This window comes from Cyprinus carpio, chromosome A23 (assembly GCF_018340385.1).
Source record: "Cyprinus carpio isolate SPL01 chromosome A23, ASM1834038v1, whole genome shotgun sequence".
Lineage (NCBI taxonomy): Eukaryota > Metazoa > Chordata > Actinopteri > Cypriniformes > Cyprinidae > Cyprinus > Cyprinus carpio.
Window position 1 is genome coordinate 21,991,151 of NC_056594.1, and position 24,700 is coordinate 22,015,850.

The following is a 24,700-nucleotide window of genomic DNA, read 5'->3' on the forward strand; positions in this document are numbered from 1 at the left end:
AATTATTTTTGTATTTATATGAAATTAAAAATGATGGACACGTAGGTTAGAAGAATTCACAACAAAATAATGCAAATTTAGATATTGTTAGAAACAACAACTTTTCTAGACGATTAGACAAAAGCTTAATTTTATTATTATTATTATTATTATTTCTATCCATACACATAATGACATCATGTCCAACTGATCGAAGTTATTTTCACTACAAACTCTGCATCCATTATTTATTTAAAAACTTAAATAAATACAAAGAAGTTCGAAGAAACGTAGTTTCCGTTCAAACAACTCTTATCTTTAAAAAAAAAAAAAAAAAAAAAAAACGCAAAAAGAAAGAAAAAGCGTCGTCTTTGAGTGACAGCTGCTTCAGCCAACCAGCGGCCTGGGAACACGGACGCGTAGCGCGAAGGTCGCGTGATATCAGCCAATGAGCGCGCGGCACGCTGGCACGTGCCAGTTTCGCGGCAAAAAAGATTTGGCGCGTAAACCTTAGAGCAGGTTCCGATCAGCTGGAACAAAAAAACAACACAACAACAACAAGCGATTCCGGGTGCGTCGCGCGCGGGGACAGTCGCACCGCACCTTTCTCTTGTTTTCAATGGATTGAAGCGTTAAATGAGCGAGAATCTGGATGTTATTTGGAGTTAATGACAATACTTCCTGGATGGAGTCATCAAAAAGGACAAAAGCGGAGGATATTTTGGATTAAAGTGTCAGATGAGAACAGAAACCGGACTTGTGCTTTGTTTCGCATCCAGTTCGGGTTATATCTTTATATTTACTTTCTCTACAGCCTGTTTACCAATATAATAACACGCTTCAAACACGTTTACCAGCGCTCATGTAAAAACAAACTCTACAACTTACAAAATATCCCAACATCGTCAGTAATTTGAGGATTAATATTGAATCATTTCATGCTTTGTGCACTTTAGAGGTTGAAATTGCATTGCTGTTTGTATATGATGGTGTTTATTTATGATGAACTGTGTGTGTTATGCTCTTCAGCCATTTTCAAAGCACTTCCTTAAAACAACTCTAAACTCATAATGCATGTGAAATATATCTTAAACATGTTTCTACACAACATGCATGATCTTATTCTTACGTTTTATTAATGTGAAGTGTGTTTTTGTGTTGCAAACTGAAGTTGACCTACATTCTGGCCTTGTTGTGGTTTGGGAGTCTCACCCTAATGTTCAGTCGAGGCCTGTTTTTAACATGCTTCTGAATGTCAGAACGTGGCTTGTCCAGCTCTGCTCGCGCTCGTGCATGCATTTTGAAAAGCAACCTGTTTCCATGCATTGAGAGCAATAAGGATTGCAAATAAACCCAGAGACTAAGTGACCCCTGCTGTTTTAGCCCGATATGTCTGAGAGTTTTATATCGGGCCAGACCTCGGAGGACCTGCTGGTGGATTTCGAGTCTCTCCTGAACAGTGGCAGCATCGATCTCAGTGAAGATCATCAAATCGTCATCATCTCCACTCCTGGCACGGCCTCGGCCAGCACTGCTACCGGTGACATCTTGCTGTTCGCCACCCCTCATCACACCACCACTGCCACCATGACCCTGCCGGACCACCGGAGACCCACTTTGGGACGCCCGCCGGTACGACTACAGCCTCTTCGGACACCAGTGCATGTGTTTTATCCCATGCATGAGAACTTTAACCTTAAAGCATTTGAAATTCCGTTCCACAATGTGGCTTAATGGCTTGCAACCCAAATCCTGTAGGTTCAAAATCCTTAAGGAGTGGTTCATGATCACCACTGTACTTGAGGAACTTATGCTTAAGGTCACAGCTATGATTTCTCAATTACCTCTAGATTATCGGCGTGCAATTAGATGTGTGTTGAGGCAGCGTGATTGTTTTATGAGGCATGCATTGTTTTAATTGCGCTGCGATTTAAAGGGTTTATGATGTGATTGTAGTAATGTTTTTGTTTTATGATGCATGCATTGGTGTGTTAAACTGAATCGCTCTACAAGGTCATAACCTCTGTTCTCCTTTTGCTTTTTGATTTCAGGTGAAGAGGAAGTTGGATTTGGACAGCGATCATCAGTACATCTGCACGTCCCGACCTGCTTCACACGGACCAGAACCTCCAGCCACACCTGCGCCTCCCAGAGGTACGAACGTTTGTTAAAATAGTCAAGAAATATCAATCAATGGCGAATATGAATAGTGTTCAAAAGTTTGGTGTTGGTAAGATTTTTATTTCATTTTTAAAATAGTTTCTTCTGCTCACCACATCTGCTTTTATTTGATTAAAAATACTGTAAAATTGTGAAATATTATTACAATTTAAAATAATTATTTTCTATATAGATATGTATTACAGTGTAATTTATTTCTGTGATGCGCAGCTGTATTTTCAGCATCATTACTCCAGTCTTCAGTGTCACATGATCTTCAGAAATCATTCTAATATGCTGATTTGCCGCTTAGGAAACACTTCTGATTATTGTCAATGTTGAATTTGTGATTCTTTGATTGATACATCTAAAGTTCTAAAGAACAGCATTTATTCTGAAAGCTTTTGTAACATTCTAAATGCCTTTAGTGTCACTTTTGATCAATTTAATGCGTGCTTGCTGAATGAAAGTATTAATTGCACATGAAATCCACTCCTTTTAGTGCTGAAAGTGGCTACGGAGAAGTCCCGCTACGACACGTCTCTGAATCTGACCACCAAACGCTTCCTGGATCTCCTGGCTCAGTCTCCGGACGGCGTGGTCGACCTCAACTGGGCCTCTCAGGTGCTGGACGTCCAGAAACGGCGCATTTACGACATCACCAACGTCCTGGAGGGCATCCACCTGATCTCCAAGAAGTCCAAGAACAACATCCAGTGGCTGTGCGTTCACCATAGTTTAACTCATAAATGACTCTTGAGTGTGTAGTTGTTTATCTGTGGTGTGTTCAGGGGGAACCGTATCGACGGGGCGTCCGTGGCCAGGTTTCAGGCGCTGCAGAGGGAGGTTTCTGAGCTGACGGAGGCCGAGGAGAAACTCGACGAGCTCATTAACAAATGCAGCTTACAGCTCCGGCTCCTCACAGAGGACACGCACAACAAGAAATATCCTTCATCTCAGTGTGTGCACGTGACTAGAGGAGAGCGTGAGCTTCTCAAAATGTCCAGCAGCTGACATTCTTTATGGTTTAGTTGTAGATTTGAGTGGTAAATGATTTCTGAAACTAGGATCTGAGCAGCTGGAGTAGACTAACATGTTGCATTAGTGTATATTGTGATCTTTAACGGAGAGTCACGCTGGGATACGTGAGATGTCAGGACCTGCGTAACACGGTGCACCCGGCGGATCAGATCATCATGGTGATCCGAGCTCCGCCGGAGACGCAGATGCAGGTGTCTGAACCCACGGAGGTGAGAAAACACACTTTGGTATTATGTATCTGTATTTTTATATTCATGGAGGTTGAGAGAAATGCTCGAGCTCTGTCTGTGTTCCAGGGTTACCAGATTTCACTCAAGAGCTCCAAAGGCCCGATCGATGTGTTTCTGTGTCCGGAGGACAGCTCTGGGGTCTGTAGTCCCGTCACTGATTGTAGTCCAGAGAAATCATCCGATCCCGTCTCACAGGAAGTGACATCAACGCCGTCTACTCTCCCCAGCTCCTCCCCTCTGCCTCTGGGTGCAGACTCAGGTGACTGCATCTTAATTAATCTCAATTAAAACTCTTAATAGTCTTGTCACTTTAGCACAACAAATACCATGTTTGTCTGTTTTACTGTATTTCAGTAAGTATTAACGTTTACAAATTTATAAATATTTAGGGAAAAATGTTTAACGTAAATCTTAACATTAAATATAATGTACGTTATAAATATAAAGGTTAATTGTAAATTAATAAAAATAAAATTAAGTGTAAATATTAAACACACATTTTAAATGGTAATGCTAATTTAAAATACAATATTTGTGGTTTACATTCAGATTTTGTGTGAAATTATTTTAAATGTAAATTCCTAATATTACTCAATATTAAAAGTAAATCATAGGCATAAATATTAAGTCCAAAAATTTGACTTACCTTTTTAGATTTAACATTTATATTTAATTGATTTTTTTTTTTATTGCAAATTCGAAATCTAAATATTAAAGTTATTTTAAAATATAAAATATAAATGTGATCAAATTTAAATGTAAATCTTAGGCCAAAGATTTAAATCCATAAAAATAAAATTTGTGATTTGCATTTTATGTTAAGTAAACATGAATTCCAAATATAAAAATTACAGGTATTTTAATTTAAAAAAAAAAAAAAAAATGTGATAAATATTAAATGTAAGTCTTGGGCACAAATGTTAAATCCAAATACAAAATTTGTCATTTACATTCAGATTTAACATTTAGATGTAGGTGAAATTATTTTAAATGTGAATTGCAAATATTACAGATATTAAGATATTAAATCTAAATGTAAATCACAAACATTATTGTGCCTTTTATTTATGCCTAAGATTTACTTAAACTAGTTGTACAATTTTAGATTAACATATAAAAATGTGATTTTTAATATAACGGCTAATAATTTTTGCTTAATTTCACTTATGTAATAAATTGTCATAACTTTTTCCCATTAATTTTAATTTCCCATTTCTTAAGTAGAACAAATGAATCAAATCTTTTTTCTTCTGTGTGTTTCAGAGTCATTTCTGGACTCAGACCCATTTTCAGGCATTTGTGAGATGCCGGATTTCGATTTGTCTCCTTTGGACTCGTCTGACTTCCTCCTGGAGCGCGGCGGCGCGGCGGACGGCATCGGCCTCCCGCTGGACGGATTCATCTGTCTGTCTCCGCCACACAACCAGGACTATCACTTCGGCCTGGAGGATCACGAAGGCGTCAGCGAGCTGTTCGACTGCGACTTCAGCGACCTCGGCCCTCTGGAGTTCTGAGACGGAGCCGAGGATTGGTTTCCCAGTGTGAACAGGAAACTGATTCCACTTCGCTTTCCAATTCAGATTTGCTCTGAGCACCGCCATTTAATTTATTAATAGAAATAAGTCACCTTTAAAGGAATTGTTAACCAAAAATGGAAATTAGCTGAAAATGTCCTCACCTTCAGGTCATTAAAGATGCAGATGAGTTTGTTTCTTCATCAGATTTGGAGAAATGTAGCATTGCATCAGTGTCTCAGCAATGGATGCTCTGCAGTGAATGGGTGCCGTCAGAATGAGAGTCCAAACAGCTGATAAAAACATCACAATAATCCACAAGTAATCCACACCACTCCAGAACATCAGTTAACATCTGGAGAAGACAAAAGCTGAAACAAATCCATCATTAAGACGTTTTAAACTTCAGATATTTGCCTCCAGCTAAAATGAGTCCATAATAACACATCCTCCAGGGAAAAAGTCCATCTCCTGTTGTCTCTCACATTTGTTTAGAGCTGTTTAAATGCTGCTTGATCTGTGCAGATTTCTCTCTTGATTCAGACCAGAACACTTTTTCACTGGAGGAAGTGTTGTTATGGATTATGGACTCATATTTTAGCTGGAAGCAACAGTTTGTTATTTTTATCAGCTGTTTGGACTCTCATTCTGACGGCACCCATTCACTGCAGAGCATCCATTGCTGAGACACTGATGCAGTGCTAACTCAAATTCATCTTGGATGACATGAGGATGATGAGCACATTTTCACCAAATGTTCATTTTTGGTGAAGTTTATTAAATCTCTCCTTTTTTGCTTTTATTTGAATTTATTGTAAATCTAATGTCACCGTGAAGGTTTTAGGATGTCGTAATTGTAACTGGATAGAGGTCTGAATATAAACTGACAGGTTTTATGGACTATATTTCTCAGGAGAATCGTAGAGTGTTTCAGGTGAGTGATAACGTACTAGTTAGCGTCTGTATTTAGGGTCTGGTTATGTTGCATAGGTTGGTTATGCATGCTGCACGATAATCAATCCCTCATCGCTCGTGTGCTGACGAAGAGGATTTACAGAAAATGACTTGCAGTCGTAATATCAGTTTATTTCTAATCACAATTATATTCACACGTTCTGTGCAAATGTTCATCATGTCACTGATTCTCTCGCATTCATGAAGTTCTACTTCTTTTAAAGCTCTGTCTGTGTGTGTGTGTGTGTGTGTGTGTGTGTAGGTTTGTGCATTTTTATCGCTGTTACAGGAGATGTTCTGTATTTATTATAATTAATATCTGATCCTAGTACAGTAAATGCCCAGTTTATATATACAGTACAGGTCAAAAGTTTGGAAACATTACTATTTTTAATGTTTTTGAAAGAAGTTTCTTCTGCTCATCAAGCCTGCAATTTATTTGATCAAAAATACAGAAATTTTTTTAATATTGTGATATATTATACCAATTTAAAATAATTGTTTTTAAATGTATTATACTTTAATTTATCATTTATTTATGTGATGCAAAAGCTGAATTTTTAGGGTCATTATCACATGATCCTTTAGAAATCATTCTAATATGATGATTCATTATCAAAGTTGGAAACAGTTCTGCTGCTTGATATTTTTTCAGAACATGTGATACTTTTTTAGGATACTTTGATGAATAAAAAGTAAAAAAAATAAAAAAGCTATGTTTTTAAAATATAAATATTTTGTAATAATATACACTACTGGTCAGTAATTTGGGGTCAGTAATTTTTTTTTCTTTCTTTTTTTGAATAAAATCAATACTTTTATTCAGCAAGGATGTGTTAAATTGATAAAAAGTGATAGTAAAGAAAATATATTATTAGAATATATATTATTAGATTTTTTTTTTTTTTTTTTTTTGAATAAATGCAGTTCTTTTTAACCTTTTATTCATCAAATATATTAGACAGCAGAACTGTTTCCAACACTCATAATAAATCAGAATATTAGAATGATTTCTAAAGTGATCATGTGATAGACTGGATGTTACATGTGACACTGAAGGCTGGAGTAATGATGCTGAAAATTCAGCTTTGCATCACAGGGAATATTTTTTTTTTTTTTAAAGTATATTCACATAGAAAACTATTATTTTTAAGTTGTAATAATATTTCACAATATTACTGTTTTTTCTGTATTTTTGATCAAATAAATGCAGGCTTGATGAGCAGAAGAAACTTCTTTCAAAAACATTAAAAATAGTAATGTTTCCAAACTTTGGGTCTGTACTGTGTGTGTGTGTGTGTATGTATATATATATATATATATATTCCCCTAAAAATTCACTTGTCTTGTTTTTTTCCCCCTGTGTTTGTTTGTATATATTTTTATTTTTTTTTTTGTTTTGTTTTTTTTTGTTCTTTGTATTTTTGTAAATATTTATATGTATTTTTGTTTTGTTCATTCCTTCAGCCCTTTCTAGGATTCTCTTTAATGAGTCCAGGGATAGAAATAATGTCTTGTATTCCTATATTTCCCTTCCGGAGTTTGAATTGTGATTTATTTCTAGCTTTCGGGTGTTTAGAGTCGCATTATATTTATATATATATATATATATATATATATATATAGATATATATATATATATATATATATATATATATATATATATATATATATATATATATATGTCACACGAAAGGATTATAATGATATAATGCCATTGTAGTGGGATATTTAAATGCGTTTGATAAGGGAGGTTTGATTATAAAGGGCTCTGAAGTTTAAGGACACTGTCTGATATGCTCTTTATTTTATTAAATGTATAATTTAATGCAAATTGGCCTTCTGTGTGTAGATTTGACACGGTTTCGCCTTATTCTGTTTTCTGAAGGCAGCGTTGTTATTTAGTTGAATGTGTTTTTTTGTATTTTTGGACAGAGACAGTTGTGTAAATGTGCACGTGTGTGTGATTTGATGTTTGTATGACTGTTGTTGGGTAGTTTTAGTTTTGTGTTTGTGAGGTGGAGTTGTCTGGGACAATTCTTCTGATAGGATCGAGCGCTTCAGTGAGTGTGTGATTCATGTTTATCTGGTTGTATAATAGCAATATTTTTAATAGGGCTTTTTTTTGTTGTTGTTGCATTATTGGTTTTCCTGTTTACTTTATAAACCACTTTAAAAAGTGGCCTACGGCACGGTGGACGTGTGTGTACTTTTAAAATGAAGTGCAAATAAAATCAGATTTTGTTCTAAAGTCCATTTAAATCGACTCGAATTATGGTTTTAAATACCACTTGAAGCAGTTCGTGTTTTTAGCTAAAGGTTTGAAGTTTAAGATTGTTTTCGAAGCACTGATTCATTGTTTCAGCGGAAGGGATGATATTTGATATTTCTATATTTTCAGATTATCACCTGTCAATCACAGATTAATGGATTGACTTTGTTCTGACAACATAAATAAACCTTTTGACTTCCTAAAATCGCTTGTGATTGATTGTCTTGACATCTGACAAGAAGCTGTTATGCTCTTAATTGTTTTCTGATTGAACTGTAAGATCTTTAAGGTTTATTTTAATGGTTTAAAAATCAAATGATTCGCGATTCTGCTCCGAAGTCCCGAACTGAATCAAATGATTCGCGCTCCGAACTCCCGATCTGACTTAAAACATTCGCGATTCTGCTCCGAAGTCCCGAACTGAATCAAAATGATTCGCGCTCCGATCTCCCGATCTGACTTAAAACATTCGCGACTCTGCTCCGAACTCCCGAACTGAATCAAATGATCCGCGCTCCGAAATCCCGATCTGACTTAAAACATTCGCGATTCTGCTCCGAAGTCCCGAACTGAATCAAATGATTCGCGCTCCGAAATCCCGATCTGACTTAAAACATTCGCGATTCTGCTCCGAACTCCCGAACTGAATCAAATGATCCGCGCTCCGAACTCCCGAACTGAATCAAATGATCCGCGCTCCGAACTCCCGATCTGAGGGGGTTCGGCCAAGATGGCGACTGTGTAACATCCATGTGCTGAAGCTCTGCACTTATTTTATAGTTGACACATGTAGAAGGGAACATAATAATACTTTATTTGCTGATCTAAGTACATGTTTTTTTCGTTCTTTCGTCTTTCTAACTTTTTTCTAACCTTTAACGAATATGATGGAAGAAGATAAGCCTGTTCGAAGTGCCATGCATTCTTACGCGAGAAAATCTCTGGATGCCGCCTTCAAGGGGAATGACGCTGCGAATGCCTCTGGATCGAAAATCCCGTTATAATAAAAAAATACCTGAAACTCCTAAACCTTCCAAAAAATCAAAAATGGTCATCAGAGTGGCGTCGGACAATCAGACGGTCTCCAATTTACACCTGATGGAAGTTTTTGGACCTGCGAGTAGAAAAAATGCAATTGGAATTTCTGAATCGCATGCAGTCCCTTGAGGTAACAGTGAAAGACGATACGAATTCATTAAACAGTGTGACTGAGGCGCTTGAGTTTTATGAGCAATCAAGTAGAAGAGGTTACAAGCAAGGGGAAGCAGCTCATTACAGAGCAGGGTGGAATCACTCGAAAAGGAGAACGGTGTGCTACGGGAGAAATGCGACGAACTGGATGCTTACAAAAGGAGGTGGAATCTACGAGTGGTCGTTTTTGATGAGCAGAGAGTAGAAGATGTTCTAAGGATTCTAATATTTTTGTTCGGTAAAGTTTCTGCCTGGGATAGCAGATCAGCTCATCTACACGCTTGATGTGGCCCACAGACGGGGGTCCTCGATCTGAGGGAGCGCGCTCGAGCCGCCGCATCATTGTACAGTTTCTTTCACGGAACGTCCGAGATCAGATCTGGAGGGATGCAAGAACCGCCGCCGCCGTCCTCAAAGATCGGAAAATCAGGATTTTTGAAGACTTGACACAAAGCCCCAAAGACGCCAGGAACAAGCTTTGGCCTCTTGTCGAACGAGCGAGAAAGGAAGGGAAGAGAGCAGGCTTCAGAGGGCCGTTTGCATATGTGGACGGTAAAAGGATTTCTGCCAAAGATCATTTAGGCTGAATGATGCTGTGGCGTCCTCATCGAAGAATAAAGGCAGCAGATGACTCTCTTGATACCCACGGTTAAGCACGAACTGCTCCAGGGTTATTTTTTTTTTTTCTTTTTTTTTTCTATTCTCTTTAAACGGGATAGACAGACTGTGTGGTTTTCAGCTAATTGGAGTCTGGAGCTAGAAAATGTAGAGGTACCATTACCTTTAAAATCTTCACGTGCTGGATCTTCAGTTCATTATTTTTATTTGGATTTTAATCGTTTAGAACATTTTTTATAAACACGGAATATTTACTTTTGGAACCATCCTTAGCTGTCAATAAGAGCGCTCGTTTTGAACAAAATTAAAGTCATTATGACTGAAAGAACGAAAGTGAGAAAAAACTGTAATTAAGGAAAAAAGAAAACAAAACAGACTTTTACTCATGCCCTTATACTTAGCCTATGTTGCAGAGTCAGGCGAATTATCGCTTTTTTTGTCGTATCTAGTGAAGTTTCTTCTGTTCTAATTGATATCTTGTTCTATTCCTAGTTCTTTAGTTTGTATATTCTTGTTTATTTTTTATGTCTTTGTCTTTGTTTTCTTTAAATGCCAGAGGTATGCCAGGGATATGCCAGGGATTTTAAAAAATAATGTTAAAAGGAAGGCTTTATGTAGATTTCTATTTTTTTTCAGGAAAGTCACTCTACAGCTAAAGACACCAAATTCTGGAGGTCACAGTGGGGCAATGAAATATGGTTGTCACACGGGTCAGAATATTCTGCTGGAGTAAGGATTATGAAGTATAATTTTAATGGTCATATTCTGGAAAACCAGTATTGATCCTTCAGGTCACTTCCTACTAATAGTAGGTAGTTATTAATCAGTTTATAGTAATTATTATCAACATCTATGGATACAACTCTGTTGGGGAAAACTGCACTTTCTTAAACATGCTAGATCATAAACTTTCATCTGCATTAGGGAAATATCCTACTGCCTTTCTGATTTTAGGTGGTGACTTTAACATAGTAATGAATAACATGCTAGATCGACACCCTCCAAGGAAAGCAGCTTCTCCAAACTCAAATCTTATAGCGTTTATGGATAAATTTGATTTAGTTGACATATGGAGAGAAATGTACCCGGATGTAATACAGTACACCTGGGTGTAACAAAGACCGTTCGAGGCAGTCTAGAATCGATTATTGGTTGATCTCTAAAAACACTAGTGGAATAATAATATTTCTGTTAATATTAGTAACAGTCCACTGATGACCATAATGCCATTTATATTTCAATTAATTTATCACAAAAATACTACAATTAATACTTCTAAAGCATCACTGTGGAAACTTAACAGTTCTCTTCTTAAATATGAAAAGGTCAAAGAGCAGATTGATGAGTTAATCCAAATTTACTGGGGAAAGAGCTGAAATTAGAAAATCTTATGGACGGAATTGGGAGCTTCTTAAATATGAATTAGGGAAATTCTTAAGAAAATTTGGAAGCAATATAGCAAAACAAAACAGATTAATTGAAGATGAAGTTCTTTCACAGCTTTCTTCTTTATCAGTTGGGGAACCATTGACAGAGACTCAAAACACTGAATACTCTAATCTACAGAATAAATTAGATGACCTGTACAGATCCAAAGCTAAGGGAGCATATGTTAGATCCAGGAAAAAATGACTGGAAGAAGGAGAACAGAATTCAGCCTATTTCTTTAGGTTGGAAAGATCCAATGCTATGTATGTCTCTATAGATCGTCTCCAAACAAATGATAGAGTTCTTGATAAGCCTAAAGAAATAGCTACTTATTGTTCCAAATTCTATAATAACTTATATACATCAAGATATTTCCAAACAAATGATAGAGTTCTTGATTGATTCTGTAATTAATTTTATAGTTATTTATTTTGTTTGTAAAGAAGCTTGTGATGGTGGTATAGCTCAATCAGAAATTGAACAGGCAATTAAGAGTTTTAAAAAATAATAAAAGTCCAGGCAGTGATGGTCTAATGCTGAGCTATATAGATTTTTTGTTAAAAATGTATCCCCTTTCTTATTAAAAGTGTTTGAAGAAAGTCTTGAATTGGAAGCACTTCCACCAACCATGACACAAGGAGTTATCACCCTGATACCCAAACCCAACAAAGATAAAGAGTGTCTAGAAAACTGGAGGCCAATCACCCTCTTAAATAATGATTACAAAATTTTAGCTTCAGTTTTAGCCAGAAGAATTAAAGACGAGATTTAACTCTATTATTGATGAATCACAATCAGGTTTTATGGAGAAACGTCATATTACAAATAACATAAGATTAATCTTAGATCTTCTAGATTACGAGAATCTCATTCCTAATAAACAGTTTCATGCTTTTCTTAGACTTCTACAAAGCCTTTGATTCGCTTGAGCACAAGTTCATATTTCAAGCTCTTGACAAATTTGGGTTTGGAGATCATTTCTGCAAAGCCATCAGGGACATTATACAGAAATAATAATAGTGTTATAGTTTAAAAATTTGGAACCTCACCAGATTCAGTTTGTCACGTGGAGTAAGACAAGGCTGTCCTATATCTCCATATTTATTCTTACTTGCCTCTCAGTTTTTAGCTCTGCATATTTTGACTAATAATTTGCAAGGTATCACAATTGACGATAGACAAATTATTATTAGCCAGCTGGCTGATGACATACTTATTTTCTGAATGACGCTCTCAGATCCCTTTAGCTCTAAGATTGATGAGTCCTTTTGCCAGAGCTTCAGGTCTCTGCTTAAATATCAACAAGTGTGAGTAATGTCAATCAAAACCCTGTGATCTTCCATTATTTGTAACATTCCTGTGACAAGATCAAGTTACATATTTAGGAATTTTAATTAATAAAGACCAAAAAAACAAGATGTAAAAATAAATTTTGACCCTTTAATACGTGAAAAACCCAAAGAAAACTCAACTCATGGCTGCAGAGAGATTGTCAATGAGAGGAAGAATTTTACTCTCTAAAGCCGACGGCTTGTCTCGACTGGACTTATGCTGATCTTTCCTTGGGAGGTTGATAAAGGAACACTGAAAAAAATTGATAGCATGTTAAACAATTTTTTTGGAAAAATAAAACTCACCTATGTTAAGAAATCTGTAATAATGAACCAAAACTAAAACGGGTGGGTACTGGATTTTGTAGATTTTACTACCCTAAATAATACTTTTAAAATTAATTGGCTAAAGAATTTTCTTTAAAAATCCTCTCTCACGTTTGGAATCTTATCCCTTATTATATTTTCTCTAAAGTTGGTGGCCTGAATTTTCCTTTACTTTGTAATTTATAATGTTTTAAAAAATCCATATCAAACTTTCTAATTTTCATACGCAGATGCTCTTGGCCTGGTCCTAATATACAAACATAACTTTTCTCCACCGCAGATATTATTTATGGAACAATAAGGATATTCTTTACAAGAATAAATCACTTTTCTGTTGACAATGGTTTGGAAAACAATCTTCTTTTAGTTGGACAGCTTTTTAATCACAAGGCAGACTTTTACAACTACTCAGATTTCTTACAGAAATATATATTCCTGTATCTGCTGATGAATATGCTGTTGTGTTTCAATGCCATTCCATCTGGTGTGTCTTGTTCTGTTCCAAGGTAGCGACATTTCCATGGCCATGTACTTACACTCTGAATTTAACTGACACAATGATCGGAACTGTTTGCTTTTCTGCAGATCAAACAAAAAAATAACTATAAACATTAGAGCTCTGTTTCAGAGAGAGATAATAACAACTTTCCTTACATAATACCTTTTTGGAATGGCATTGTGGAGTAAGGAATACCTTGGGAGAAAGTATGGACCTTGCCCTCATAGATATCTGCTTACCAATAAAGTAAAATAAATGACATTTAAGTTAATTCACAAATGTTACCCAACTAAAGCCTTTCTTAGGAAATATAAGTCAGACATTGAGTTAGTTGCTGTTTTTGTGTCATTCCTCTGAAGAAGACTTTATTCATTTATTTGGCAATGCTCCTACACTGGAAAATTTTGGTTTTTGGTTTCAGACTTTTCAAGACTGGCATTTATCAGTATTATTTTGTAAGTGACTTCCTCTTTTTGTTTCATGATGCTTTCTTTGGATTGTTTGACTATTCAAAAAGAGAATACTGGAAAATATTACATAATTAATTTATGTTTCCTGTTAGCTAAATTTCACATTCATAAACAAAAGTTTACTGGCGTCTAAACCTCTTTTTTCTTTATTCAAATTGGACTTAGACAAGTATGTGGAAACTATCCGAAGTTCTGTTAATTTGAAAAGCTATGAAAACAGTCTCTTTATATTCGTCCTTGTGTCTTCTTAAGATGTCGTTTTATTACCTCGTTTTTTCTTGTTGTTACCCCTGGCATAACAAACAAATTTGTATTGTATTGGTTGTTTTTTTTTGTCTTTATTATTTTAAGTGTACTGTATTAATGTTTTAATGTTTGTATTGTTTAATAAAAAAATAAAAAAAAAAAAAAAAGAACTCCCGATCTGACTTAAAAGATTCGCGATTCTGCTCCGAACTCCCGATCTGACTTAAAAGATTCGCGATTCTGCTCCGAACTCCCGAACTGAATCAAATGATTCGCGGTTTTGCTATTATGTTCCGAACTGAATCAAATGATTCGCGCTCCGAACTCCCGATCTGACTTAAAAGATTCGCGATTCTGCTCCGAACTCCCGAACTGAATCAAATGATTCGCGCTCCGAACTCCCGATCTGACTTAAAAGATTCGCGATTCTGCTCCGAACTCCCGAACTGAATCAAATGATTCGCGCTCCGAACTCCCGAACTGAATCAAGTGATTCGCGATTCTGCTCCGAACTCCCGAACTGAATCAAATGATTCGCGATTCTGCTATGAATCAATGACTTCCCGAACTGAATCGAAGTGACTGAATCGCGATTCGCGCTCCGAACTTAAGTACTGAATCAAATGATTCGCGATTCTGCTCCGAACTCCCGAACTGAATCAAATGATTCGCGCTCCGAAAACTCCCCGATCTGACTTAAAAGATTCGCGATTCTGCTCCGATCTCCCGAACTGAATCAAATGATTCGCGCTCCGACGAACTCCCGATCTGACTTAAAACATTCGCGATTCTGCTCCCGAACGAATCCCGAACTGAAATCCCGAATGACTTCGTGATTCGCGATTCTGCTCCGAACTCCCGAACTGAATCAAATGATTCGCGATTCTGCTCCGAACTCCCGATCTGACTTAAAAGATTCGCGATTCTGCTCCGAACTCCCGAACTGAATCTGATTTTTGGTGCCTAAACGGACTCAAATGATTCGCGATCATGTTATTCGCGCTCCGAACTCCCGAACTGAATCAAATGATCCGCGCTCCGAAATCCCGAACTGAATCAAGTGATTCGCGATTCTGCTATTAAGTCCCAAACTGAATCAAGTGATTCGCGATTCTGCTCCGAACTCCCGAACTGAATCACGACTGAGATTCGCGATCCCCATAACTGACTCAAATGATTCACGATCCCGCTACGAACTCCTTTTCTCGGTACTCATGAATTGATTTAATGAATCGCGATTCTGCTCCGAAGTCCCGAACTGAATCAAATGATTCGCGATTCTGCTCCGAACTCCCGAACTGAATCAAATGATTCGCGCTCGAACTCCCGATCTGACTTAAAACATTCGCGATTCTGCTCCGAAGTCCCGAACTGAATCAAATGATTCGCGCTCCGATCTCCCGATCTGATCGAAACATGAATCGCGATTCTGCTCCGAACTCCCCGAACTGAATCAAATGATCCGCGCTCCGAACTCCCGAATCTGAATTAAAAGATTCGCGATTCTGCTCTCCGAACTCCCGAACTGAATCAAATGATCGCGCGCTCCGAACTCCCGAACTGAATTAAATGATTCGCGCTGCTCCGAAATCCCGAACTGAATCAAATGATTCGCGATTCTGCCGAACTCCCGATCTGACTTAAAAGATTGATTCGCGATTCTGCTCCGAACTCCCGAACTGAATCAAATGATTCGCGATTCTGCTCCGAACTCCCGAACTGAATCAAATGATTCGCGCTCCGATCTCCCGATCTGACTTAAAACATTCGCGACTCTGCTCCGAACTCCCGAACTGAATCAAATGATCCGCGCTCCGAACTCTCGATCTGACTTAAAAGATTCGCGATTCTGCTCCGAACTCCCGAACTGAATCAAATCATCCGCGCTCCGAAGTCTCGATCTGACTTAAAAGATTCGCGATTCTGCTCCGAACTCCCGAACTGAATCAAATGATTCGCGATCCGAAGCTCGCATCCAAATCAAATGACACCGTCACTACTGTCTTAGCTCGCTAATTTGATGACATTAACTGAAATTAAGCGAAAAAGTATGATGTTTAGAAATAAAACATCCATATTTCCATTCCGAACTGCTTTCCAAGTCGAAACATCCAACACTATGCGAACATATTCAGGTGAGGTAACCGGTTACTGCTAACTGATACACTCCATTAATATAAACATAAAATATATGTTAGATGGAAACATTATAAATCACTGTACCAGCAGATGACGCTCTTATCAAACAGGAGTTTAAACTTATCTTACTATTGACAGTATTAGATGGTACTTCAAATAATATAATGATACTACCATAGTACGCGTCCAACAAATGCCACAGGTTTGTGTTTAAAATGTGATTAAAAAAGAGCGTCCTTTTTATACAGTAGGAGATGTGATGAAAGCATGTCCTCAAAGCCCAATAAAGCCAGAGTCTGGTTGATTTAATCAGCGAATGATTAACCCACAGAGGGAATAATTTCCCTCATTATAACTGATCTGGAAGATTAATAAACCTCACAATGCTAATTTCTCTGTGCCAACCTAATGGCTAATTTGCATTTTCCTCTGGTTTTTAATTTGCGGTTGAGCACTCTGGGAATCCCATGATGGGCCTGTGCTGTTTTCACCTCTACAGACGATCCGAGCAGAACCTTCTGATGGAGGAGGTTAATACAGACGGATGGTAACCGGGAGGCTTAGCCTTCCCCTGGCCATGGGTCAGAAATTAACATCTGCAAGATGTCTGATAAAGATCGTTTCATCTGGAAAGCATCTGCTGTGTACTAACTTCTGATAGATGTCTTTAAGATGTCAGTTTAACATTCACTCTAAATCATAAACATCTTAAACAGATCTTCTAAACGTCTATTTGACATCTGATAGGAAACGTCCTGTAGACGTATTGCAGATGAGCAAACACACTAAAAAAATATGTTTTGCAGATGTAATGCAGACATCAAATAGACATCTCTGTGATGCCATCAGGGATAGTTCTTTTTACACATTTTACAGCGTTGAGCATTTTAACCAATCACACACGATTGTTGAGTTAATGAATGCAATGGCCAATCAGAAGCGTTCAGATGAGTCCTCACTGAAAGTTTTGTGTATTCTGCACTCTCGCAAATTCTATCATCATAAACAACAAAGTGCAGTGATTATAACGGGAGTTTTTTGAGAACGCTTAAACTTGTGCTAGACTGAAGTCAGTGATTATGCTCATGTAAATGTTCTTTGCTGCTTTCTGTAACTTATTAGCAGTTTGAATAACCTTGGAGATAAAAGCATTATAAATAATAACTTACTTAACTCTTATTAAATTGTGATTACATTAAATACATTCGGTTGTAGTAAAATTATTTTATTATTATTGTATATCTGGTACTTGTCTAAAAAGGCGACATGATGTGTGTGTTGTACAGTATAGATTACACTAATATTAGGCTACATTTAGCCTTACCCTAGAGTTGGTTAACCCTCCGCCTATGACACAAACCATTTGTTAATGCACAGTCTGCACTCACATTTGCTGATAAATCATGTTTGAGATAAACATTCATTCTGTGAAACATCTGACCTCTGACCTAGAGTCACTAGACGCTAACTTCCTGCAGAGGAGAGACTGAATCTCTCTTACACTCTCTCTCTCTCTCTCTCTCTCTCTCTCTCCATCTCTCTCTGGATGTAGCTGTAGTGTGGTGTAAAGCAGAGGAAGGTTACCTTTACACCCACTGCTTTTGGCACAAACATGCTGTGTCCTAGTGTGACATTCACAAGCTGCTTCATCATCATCACCTTCACCTTCATAACCACAATTACGACCATTACATCCTCACCATCACTACCAGCATCATTACAGCCAATGACGTTACTATTATCATCACCACCATAACATCACTGATAATGTTAACATTATCATCATAACCACCATTGTCAGCTTCATGACCACTGTATCACCATAACATCACTGTTATCATCACATTATGACCACCATAACATCATTAATAATGTTACCATCACATTATCATCATCACTTGCATCACCAACAAAGTCAACTTCATGACCAGTGTATCACCTTAACTTCAGTTATCAACACATATCATCTACCGTCACGGCCACCACATAAATTAAATAATAATGTTAATGTCTGAATTTATTTTTCATAAATATCTCTACTATAATCACCACTGTTGTTAACTTAATGACCACAATATTACCATTACATCACTGTTATCATCGTCATCAGTATCACCGCCTCCACGTTATCACCACTTTCACCATAACATCACCAAAATCACCATCACAGCCACTGTCATTATCATTACCAATACCATAACATCACTAATAATGTCACGTCCCATCATCATCATCACTACTGTTTGATTATTGTCTGTAATGTCACCATAACATTAATTTTATTAATGACTTCCTTAGTAATCTTAGCTTATGTTACTACTACATTATTAGTTTCATGATTGCTTAATCATCATCACCATCATTGTTAGCTTCATGACTGCCATATCACCATAACATCACATTATCACCACCGTACCTATCATCACTTTCATTATAATATCACCATTATCGTCACCATCATATCACTACCATCATCATCACCATCTTCCTCAAATTATTACCACCATCATCTAAAAGGGCCATTATCACATTATCACAATGGGCATACAATCAGCATTATTACCATCATCATATCACCATCACCATAATATGACCATTATCATCATCACTTTATCACCACCATTGCCAAAATAGAACAATTATATCACATTTTCACCTCCATAACATCAGCATTATCATCATCATATTATCACCACCATCGCCATAATATTACCATTATATCACATTATCACCACAATAACATCAGCATTATCATCATCACATTATCACCACCATCGCCATAATATTACCATTATATCACATTATCATCTCCATAACATCAGCATTATCATCATCATCATATTATCACCAACATCACTATCGCCATAACATTACCATAATCTTTACATTAACACCACAATAACATCAGCATTATCATCATCATATTATCACCAACATCACCATCGCCATAATATTACCATTATATCACATTATCACCACAATAACATCAGCATTATCATCATCATCATATTATCACCAACATCACTATCGCCATAACATTACCATTATATCATATTATCACCACAATAACATCAGAATTATCATCATCATATTATCACCAACATCACTATCGCCATAACATCACCATAATCATCACATTATATCTACAATAACATCAGCATTATTATCATCATATTATCACCATCACTATAAATTGCATTACATCACCATAATCATCACATTATCACCTCATCATATTATCACTAACATCATCGCTACTATCTTCGCACATTACCATTATATCATATTATCACCACAATAACATCAGAATTATCATCATATTATCACTAACATCATCGCATTACATCACCATAATCATCACATTATCACCAATATAAAATCAGCATTATCATCATCATATTATCACCATCGCCATAACATTACCATTATATCACATTATCACCACAATAACATCAGCATTATCATCATATTATCACTAACATCACCATCGCCATAACATCACCATTATATCACACTAGGAAGTCACCTTTGCAGTAAACAAATTCAGCAACCCAAACAGGTGTGAGCTACAAAGCCTCCAGTGATTTTCATTGAAGGGCCAGATAAGAGTGGCTGTGTGTGGTTTAATGCTAGACAAGCTTTTCTTTAATATATCATCAGAAACACTTATTCCTGCTAGTCATGAGTGTTTTGTTGGTTTAGTGTTCATTTAAATGCTGTTGATGGTCAACATTTAGATTGATTGTAGATCTGTTACTAGCTTTGACTGTTTTGATCAGTACAGTCTACAGTGCCATGCAGTAAAACAGGGATCTCCAACCCTGCTCCTGGAGAGCTATCATCCTGCAGACTTCAGTTCCAGCCCTGCTCCAACACACCTGTCTGTAATTATCAAGTAGACCTGAACACCTTGATTAGCTGCTTCAGGTGTGTTTGATTGGGGTTGGAGCTGAAATCTGCAGGACAGTAGCTCTCCAGGAGCAGGGTTGGAGACCCCTGCAAGAACACAACACTCTCTCTCTGTTTGGTTGCTCTAGTCTTTGCCCACTCATCATCCTCCACCAATCAGAACACTCGAGAACTCATTGACCACAGCTGCTGGGATTCAAAAGCTCTTGCAGCAGCTCAACACTGTTTTTTTTCTAAAGTGGTCGGATCACATCAGAGTGTGGTTAACTTTGCAGATCATCACTTATATCTACTCTTCCTCCCCTGCGGTATGGTAATATATAGATTCATCCTTTGAACTCCCACCTCTTTTGTAGGTTTTATTGGTCTGGGTCTAAATTTGGGCTCCTAGGGTCTCAAAAAAGAAAAAGTTTTTTTGTGACCACGTGGAGGCGCTATTGAGACACTTTCTGCTTTGGCAGCATATAAAGCAGCTCAATGTCATTCAGTCTCAGGTCAAAGTTGAGCACGCACCCACCGCCTTTACTCTACATTAAACACCACAATTTCCATTTCACGACTCATTTACAATCAAATTCATTCTAAACGACCCTCGTATCATTCAGCAAAAACGCATATATCATCCGCAGCTTATATCTACTCAAGGTAGAACCTAAAATAATGAGATCTATAACATATATTTCATACTTTCAGTTCACTGACAGCTGGCACAAATCATTTATACTCTCCCACTCGCACGCTAAATCAGAGGATGCTGGTAAATGATCCAGTAGAAGTATATATATATATATCACAAATCATTTATACTCTCCCACTCGCACGCTAAATCAGAGATATATATATATATATATATATATCTATATATATATATATATATATCAATGCAAAATTAATTAGCCTATCTTACCAGCAGATGCAGAATTCAATGTTATTGGATTGTGGTTTCTTTCACATGGATGCATGTGCAGTTTAAATCAATTTCTTTAAAAAAATGCATGTATGAAATGACATTTTAATGTGTCCAAATACTTTTGGGACCAAGAATACAATGTTTTTATTATCGTCATGTCCTAGCTTTACCATGCATGTCTATGTCTGTTGTGGTAATATCGTGGTTAAATCATTTATCTGCATTATGCAGTTTAACATCGTGAAAGAGCAAACCATCAGGACGGTCACGTGCAAACGCAGGCTGATCAGATGCGTCATTATTTTCTGATGATTACACACTGGTTTGTGATATTGACAGTGTTTCAGATGTTCAGTGATGGTGAAAGCACAGATTTGTGGAGGGGTGGCTCTCGTCGAGATAATAAGACTTGCACGCTTGCTGATTTTCAGACAAATTAAATGTCAGGGGAAACGTGACTCGCTCGAGTAGCCTACTTTGAAAAGCTCAGACTATCATAAATTATTAAGGCCTCCTTTACTTTTCCCGAACCTTTGAGATCCGTCATAGTAAAGCTGAAGTCTCCAAACTTTGTTCCAGTGTGAGGAATTAACAGACTTCAGCATCTGATGGGATTTCAGATACGCCACAGAATCCAAACCTCAGCAATCCGGGCACGTAGTCTACAGGTGACACGGTTTTCCTTTTTTTTTTTGAATGATATCTAATGCCTTACTATAGGAGAAAATTGCATATGTCACAGTGTGACAGGAATGAGAAGTGAGAAACAGGTCCACAGGAGGGGAAAATAAAATAAGAAAATAATCAATGGGTGGAAAGTTAACAAAAATAAAGAACAATAAAAAAGCATAAAAATAGAATCAAAATTAAATAACATGACAAAATAAATAAATAACAAAAATTAAATAAAAATAGAATAAATTACAAAAAATGGAAATAATAACAAAACATAACAATAATAAGGTAAAATAATTAACAAAAATTTTAATTAATACAATTAAATAAATAAAAGTAATAACAAAAATGAAAACGAAAATAAAATAAAATAAAAAATAGAAACGATAACAAAACAACAATAATAAAATAGAATAAAATTAATAAAAAATTATAATAAAATTAACAATAAAATAAAATAGAAAACAACTAAAATAAAGTAACAACAGAATAAAATAATTAACAAAAATTAAATGAATACAATGAAAACAAAATTAATAACAAAATAAAATAGAAAACAACAAAATAACTAAAATAAAATAAAGAACAATAAAATAGAATAAAAGGTAAATAAAACAAAATAAATAACATTAAAGTACAATAGCAAAATAGAATAAAAAAGTAAATAACATGAAATAGTTTAAAAAAAACTAAATATAAAATAAAAATAAAGTGACAAATTAGAAAAAATAAAATAAACATAAATAACAAAAATATAAATAAAATGAAAAAAAAAAACTAAATAGAAATAAAACAACAACGTAGATGAACAAAGCAGGAAAAAAGTAAATAAATTAAAATAAAGAAAATGAAAAAATAATAAGTTACAAAAGTAATATCACAAAATAGAGTAAAATAATAAAAAATAAATAACATTAAAGTAAAACATGCAAATAGAAAAATAAAATTAGAGGCAAAATGTCAACATTAAATTCCCTGGCACTTTGTAGTTTGACAATCCCAGGCCCAGGACTTGTAATATTAAGTTAAGCAAACACTGTTGCCTTTTGCAAGGTATAATTAAAAGTAATAATTTAGATGCTCCAACTCGACTCATTAACACTTAAATAAATTATTTGTGATAGAATGTTTTAAAGTGACACATGTGCTTTAATATCACCATTGCATTGACCCACTGTTTAATGTAAAACACCACAACCGCAGAACTGAAATCTCTATAGACAGATTAAAATATCTTGCATTCATTTCCACCCAGTAAATCTGCATGCTTTGCTAGCACTCAGAAGTGTGTTAACTAGATCTTACTGACAGCAATAATGAGTCTATCATGACCCCATTCATCGCCATTATTAACAGGTCAATACTGGACTCAATATCCTATTATAAATGCAATTGTAATGTGGTGCCGAGCCGCCGGCCGGCCTCAACCATTTGTATCTAGTCACATTACAGCCGTTTCAGTTCAGTCAGAAACAACATTCATCTCGGCTGGATTCTGTGCATCTGTGTGTGCAGACAATAATGATTTTTTCCTCTTAAAATTTCATAATTTTGAGTCAAAACAGTTAAAATGAACAAATGGAACTATTGCAAAATAAAGCAATAAGCCATGAGAGACTGCGATACAATGTAACGTATGAAAAAACTGGATGTGTTCCGTGTAAATTCAGCTCTTGTCCAAACCAGCTGTGACAAGCAATGAACGACGGGACATTCTGAGTCATGCTGGGTAGCAGCTGTTGTCAAATCTCATTGGTCCAAAATCCTGCTTCTCATGACTGCACGTTAAACGTCAAATATCTTCTGATGAGCTGCAAATGTTATTAATCATATTGAAAGTGTCAGTTGCATCTCAAATCATGTGCTACATTGTGCCTTACTCATACATTGTGTATGAATTGTAAAAGTGCATCGTTTTGTAACAGTTGACATTCAGACACTTTGTGAGTTGTTGCATCAACTGACCCTTTGCCAGGAGTTTGATTGACAGGTGATCTGACCAATCATAACACCGAATCTGCCGGGACCAGACAGGAGAGATTAACGCCAGTGGACTTAAACTTGAAAATGGTGTGTATTGATGTCTTTCTGCGGTTGAAACAAGATACCTTCTGATGTTCATTCATGTTTATTTCGGGCTGTAACTAGTAAAGAGAAAGAGGTGATTGTGTTCATTCATGTTTATTTCGGGCTGTAACTAGTAAAGAGAAAGAGGTGATTGAGGTGCTACAGTGATGACACATTAAAGAGCCACAAAATGCTACGATATCTCTCAAAGTCATGAACAAACATTCTTCCAGTAACATTACTTGAATTCACATTCACAATGATATTTTCTTTTTCGCTATATTTTATTACTATTATATATTTTACATTTATTGTCTTTATTATTAGTGTTTTATTACCTTTAATTTTTTGTATTTTTGAACTTTTTTTTTTGTTTCTGTGCTGTATGTTTGTTCTTTCTGTACTGGAGAACACACTTACTTGGCAAATAAAGCGCTTTCTGATTCTGATTCTCTAGAAGATTTGCTCAAAGTTCTCTAAGAATGCTCTTAAATCCTGAAAAAAACAGAAGTTAAAGTTCTTTATGATTGTGATTCTCTAGAAGATTTGCTCAAAGTTCTCTAAGAATGCTCTTATAACTATATTGTGTACATCGCGGCTCCTGCGTAATACGTTAGGTGTTCTGCCAAAAGCTATTTGATTGATGGAAAAGTTCTTGGTGGAAACTGACAATTAAATATTGACTCAACAATGCTTTCAAATTAAATCCCCAAAGACTGTTTATTGGGTTTACTTTTATT

General features: G+C 36.2%; 1 protein-coding gene and 1 long non-coding RNA gene across 2 annotated transcripts; both read left to right on the plus strand.

Moving 5' to 3' along the window:
* Positions 1 to 435: 435 nt before the first annotated feature.
* On the plus strand, positions 436 to 5,110 carry LOC109098512 (transcription factor E2F1). The gene is made up of 7 exons (XM_019112104.2): positions 436 to 1,611; positions 2,031 to 2,133; positions 2,642 to 2,861; positions 2,931 to 3,083; positions 3,275 to 3,389; positions 3,477 to 3,669; positions 4,674 to 5,110. The coding sequence occupies exons 1-7, from the start codon at positions 1,369 to 1,371 to the stop codon at positions 4,922 to 4,924; spliced, it is 1,278 nt and encodes a 425-aa protein (XP_018967649.1). The 5' UTR covers positions 436 to 1,368; the 3' UTR covers positions 4,925 to 5,110.
* Positions 5,111 to 20,363: 15,253 nt separating this feature from the next.
* Positions 20,364 to 23,940, plus strand: LOC122135203. The gene is made up of 3 exons (XR_006153411.1): positions 20,364 to 20,616; positions 21,798 to 21,886; positions 23,869 to 23,940. It is a non-coding gene; the product is annotated as an uncharacterized LOC122135203 (long non-coding RNA).
* Positions 23,941 to 24,700: the final 760 nt, after the last annotated feature.

Coding starts and splice junctions, on each gene's coding strand:
- LOC109098512 (XM_019112104.2), top strand. CDS start 1,369: ATGTCTGAGAGTTTTATATCGGGCCAGACCTCGGAGGACCTGCTGGTG. Junction 1,612..2,030: donor CCACTTTGGGACGCCCGCCG/GTACGACTACAG, acceptor TTTTGATTTCAG/GTGAAGAGGAAGTTGGATTT. Junction 2,862..2,930: donor AAGAACAACATCCAGTGGCT/GTGCGTTCACCA, acceptor TGGTGTGTTCAG/GGGGAACCGTATCGACGGGG.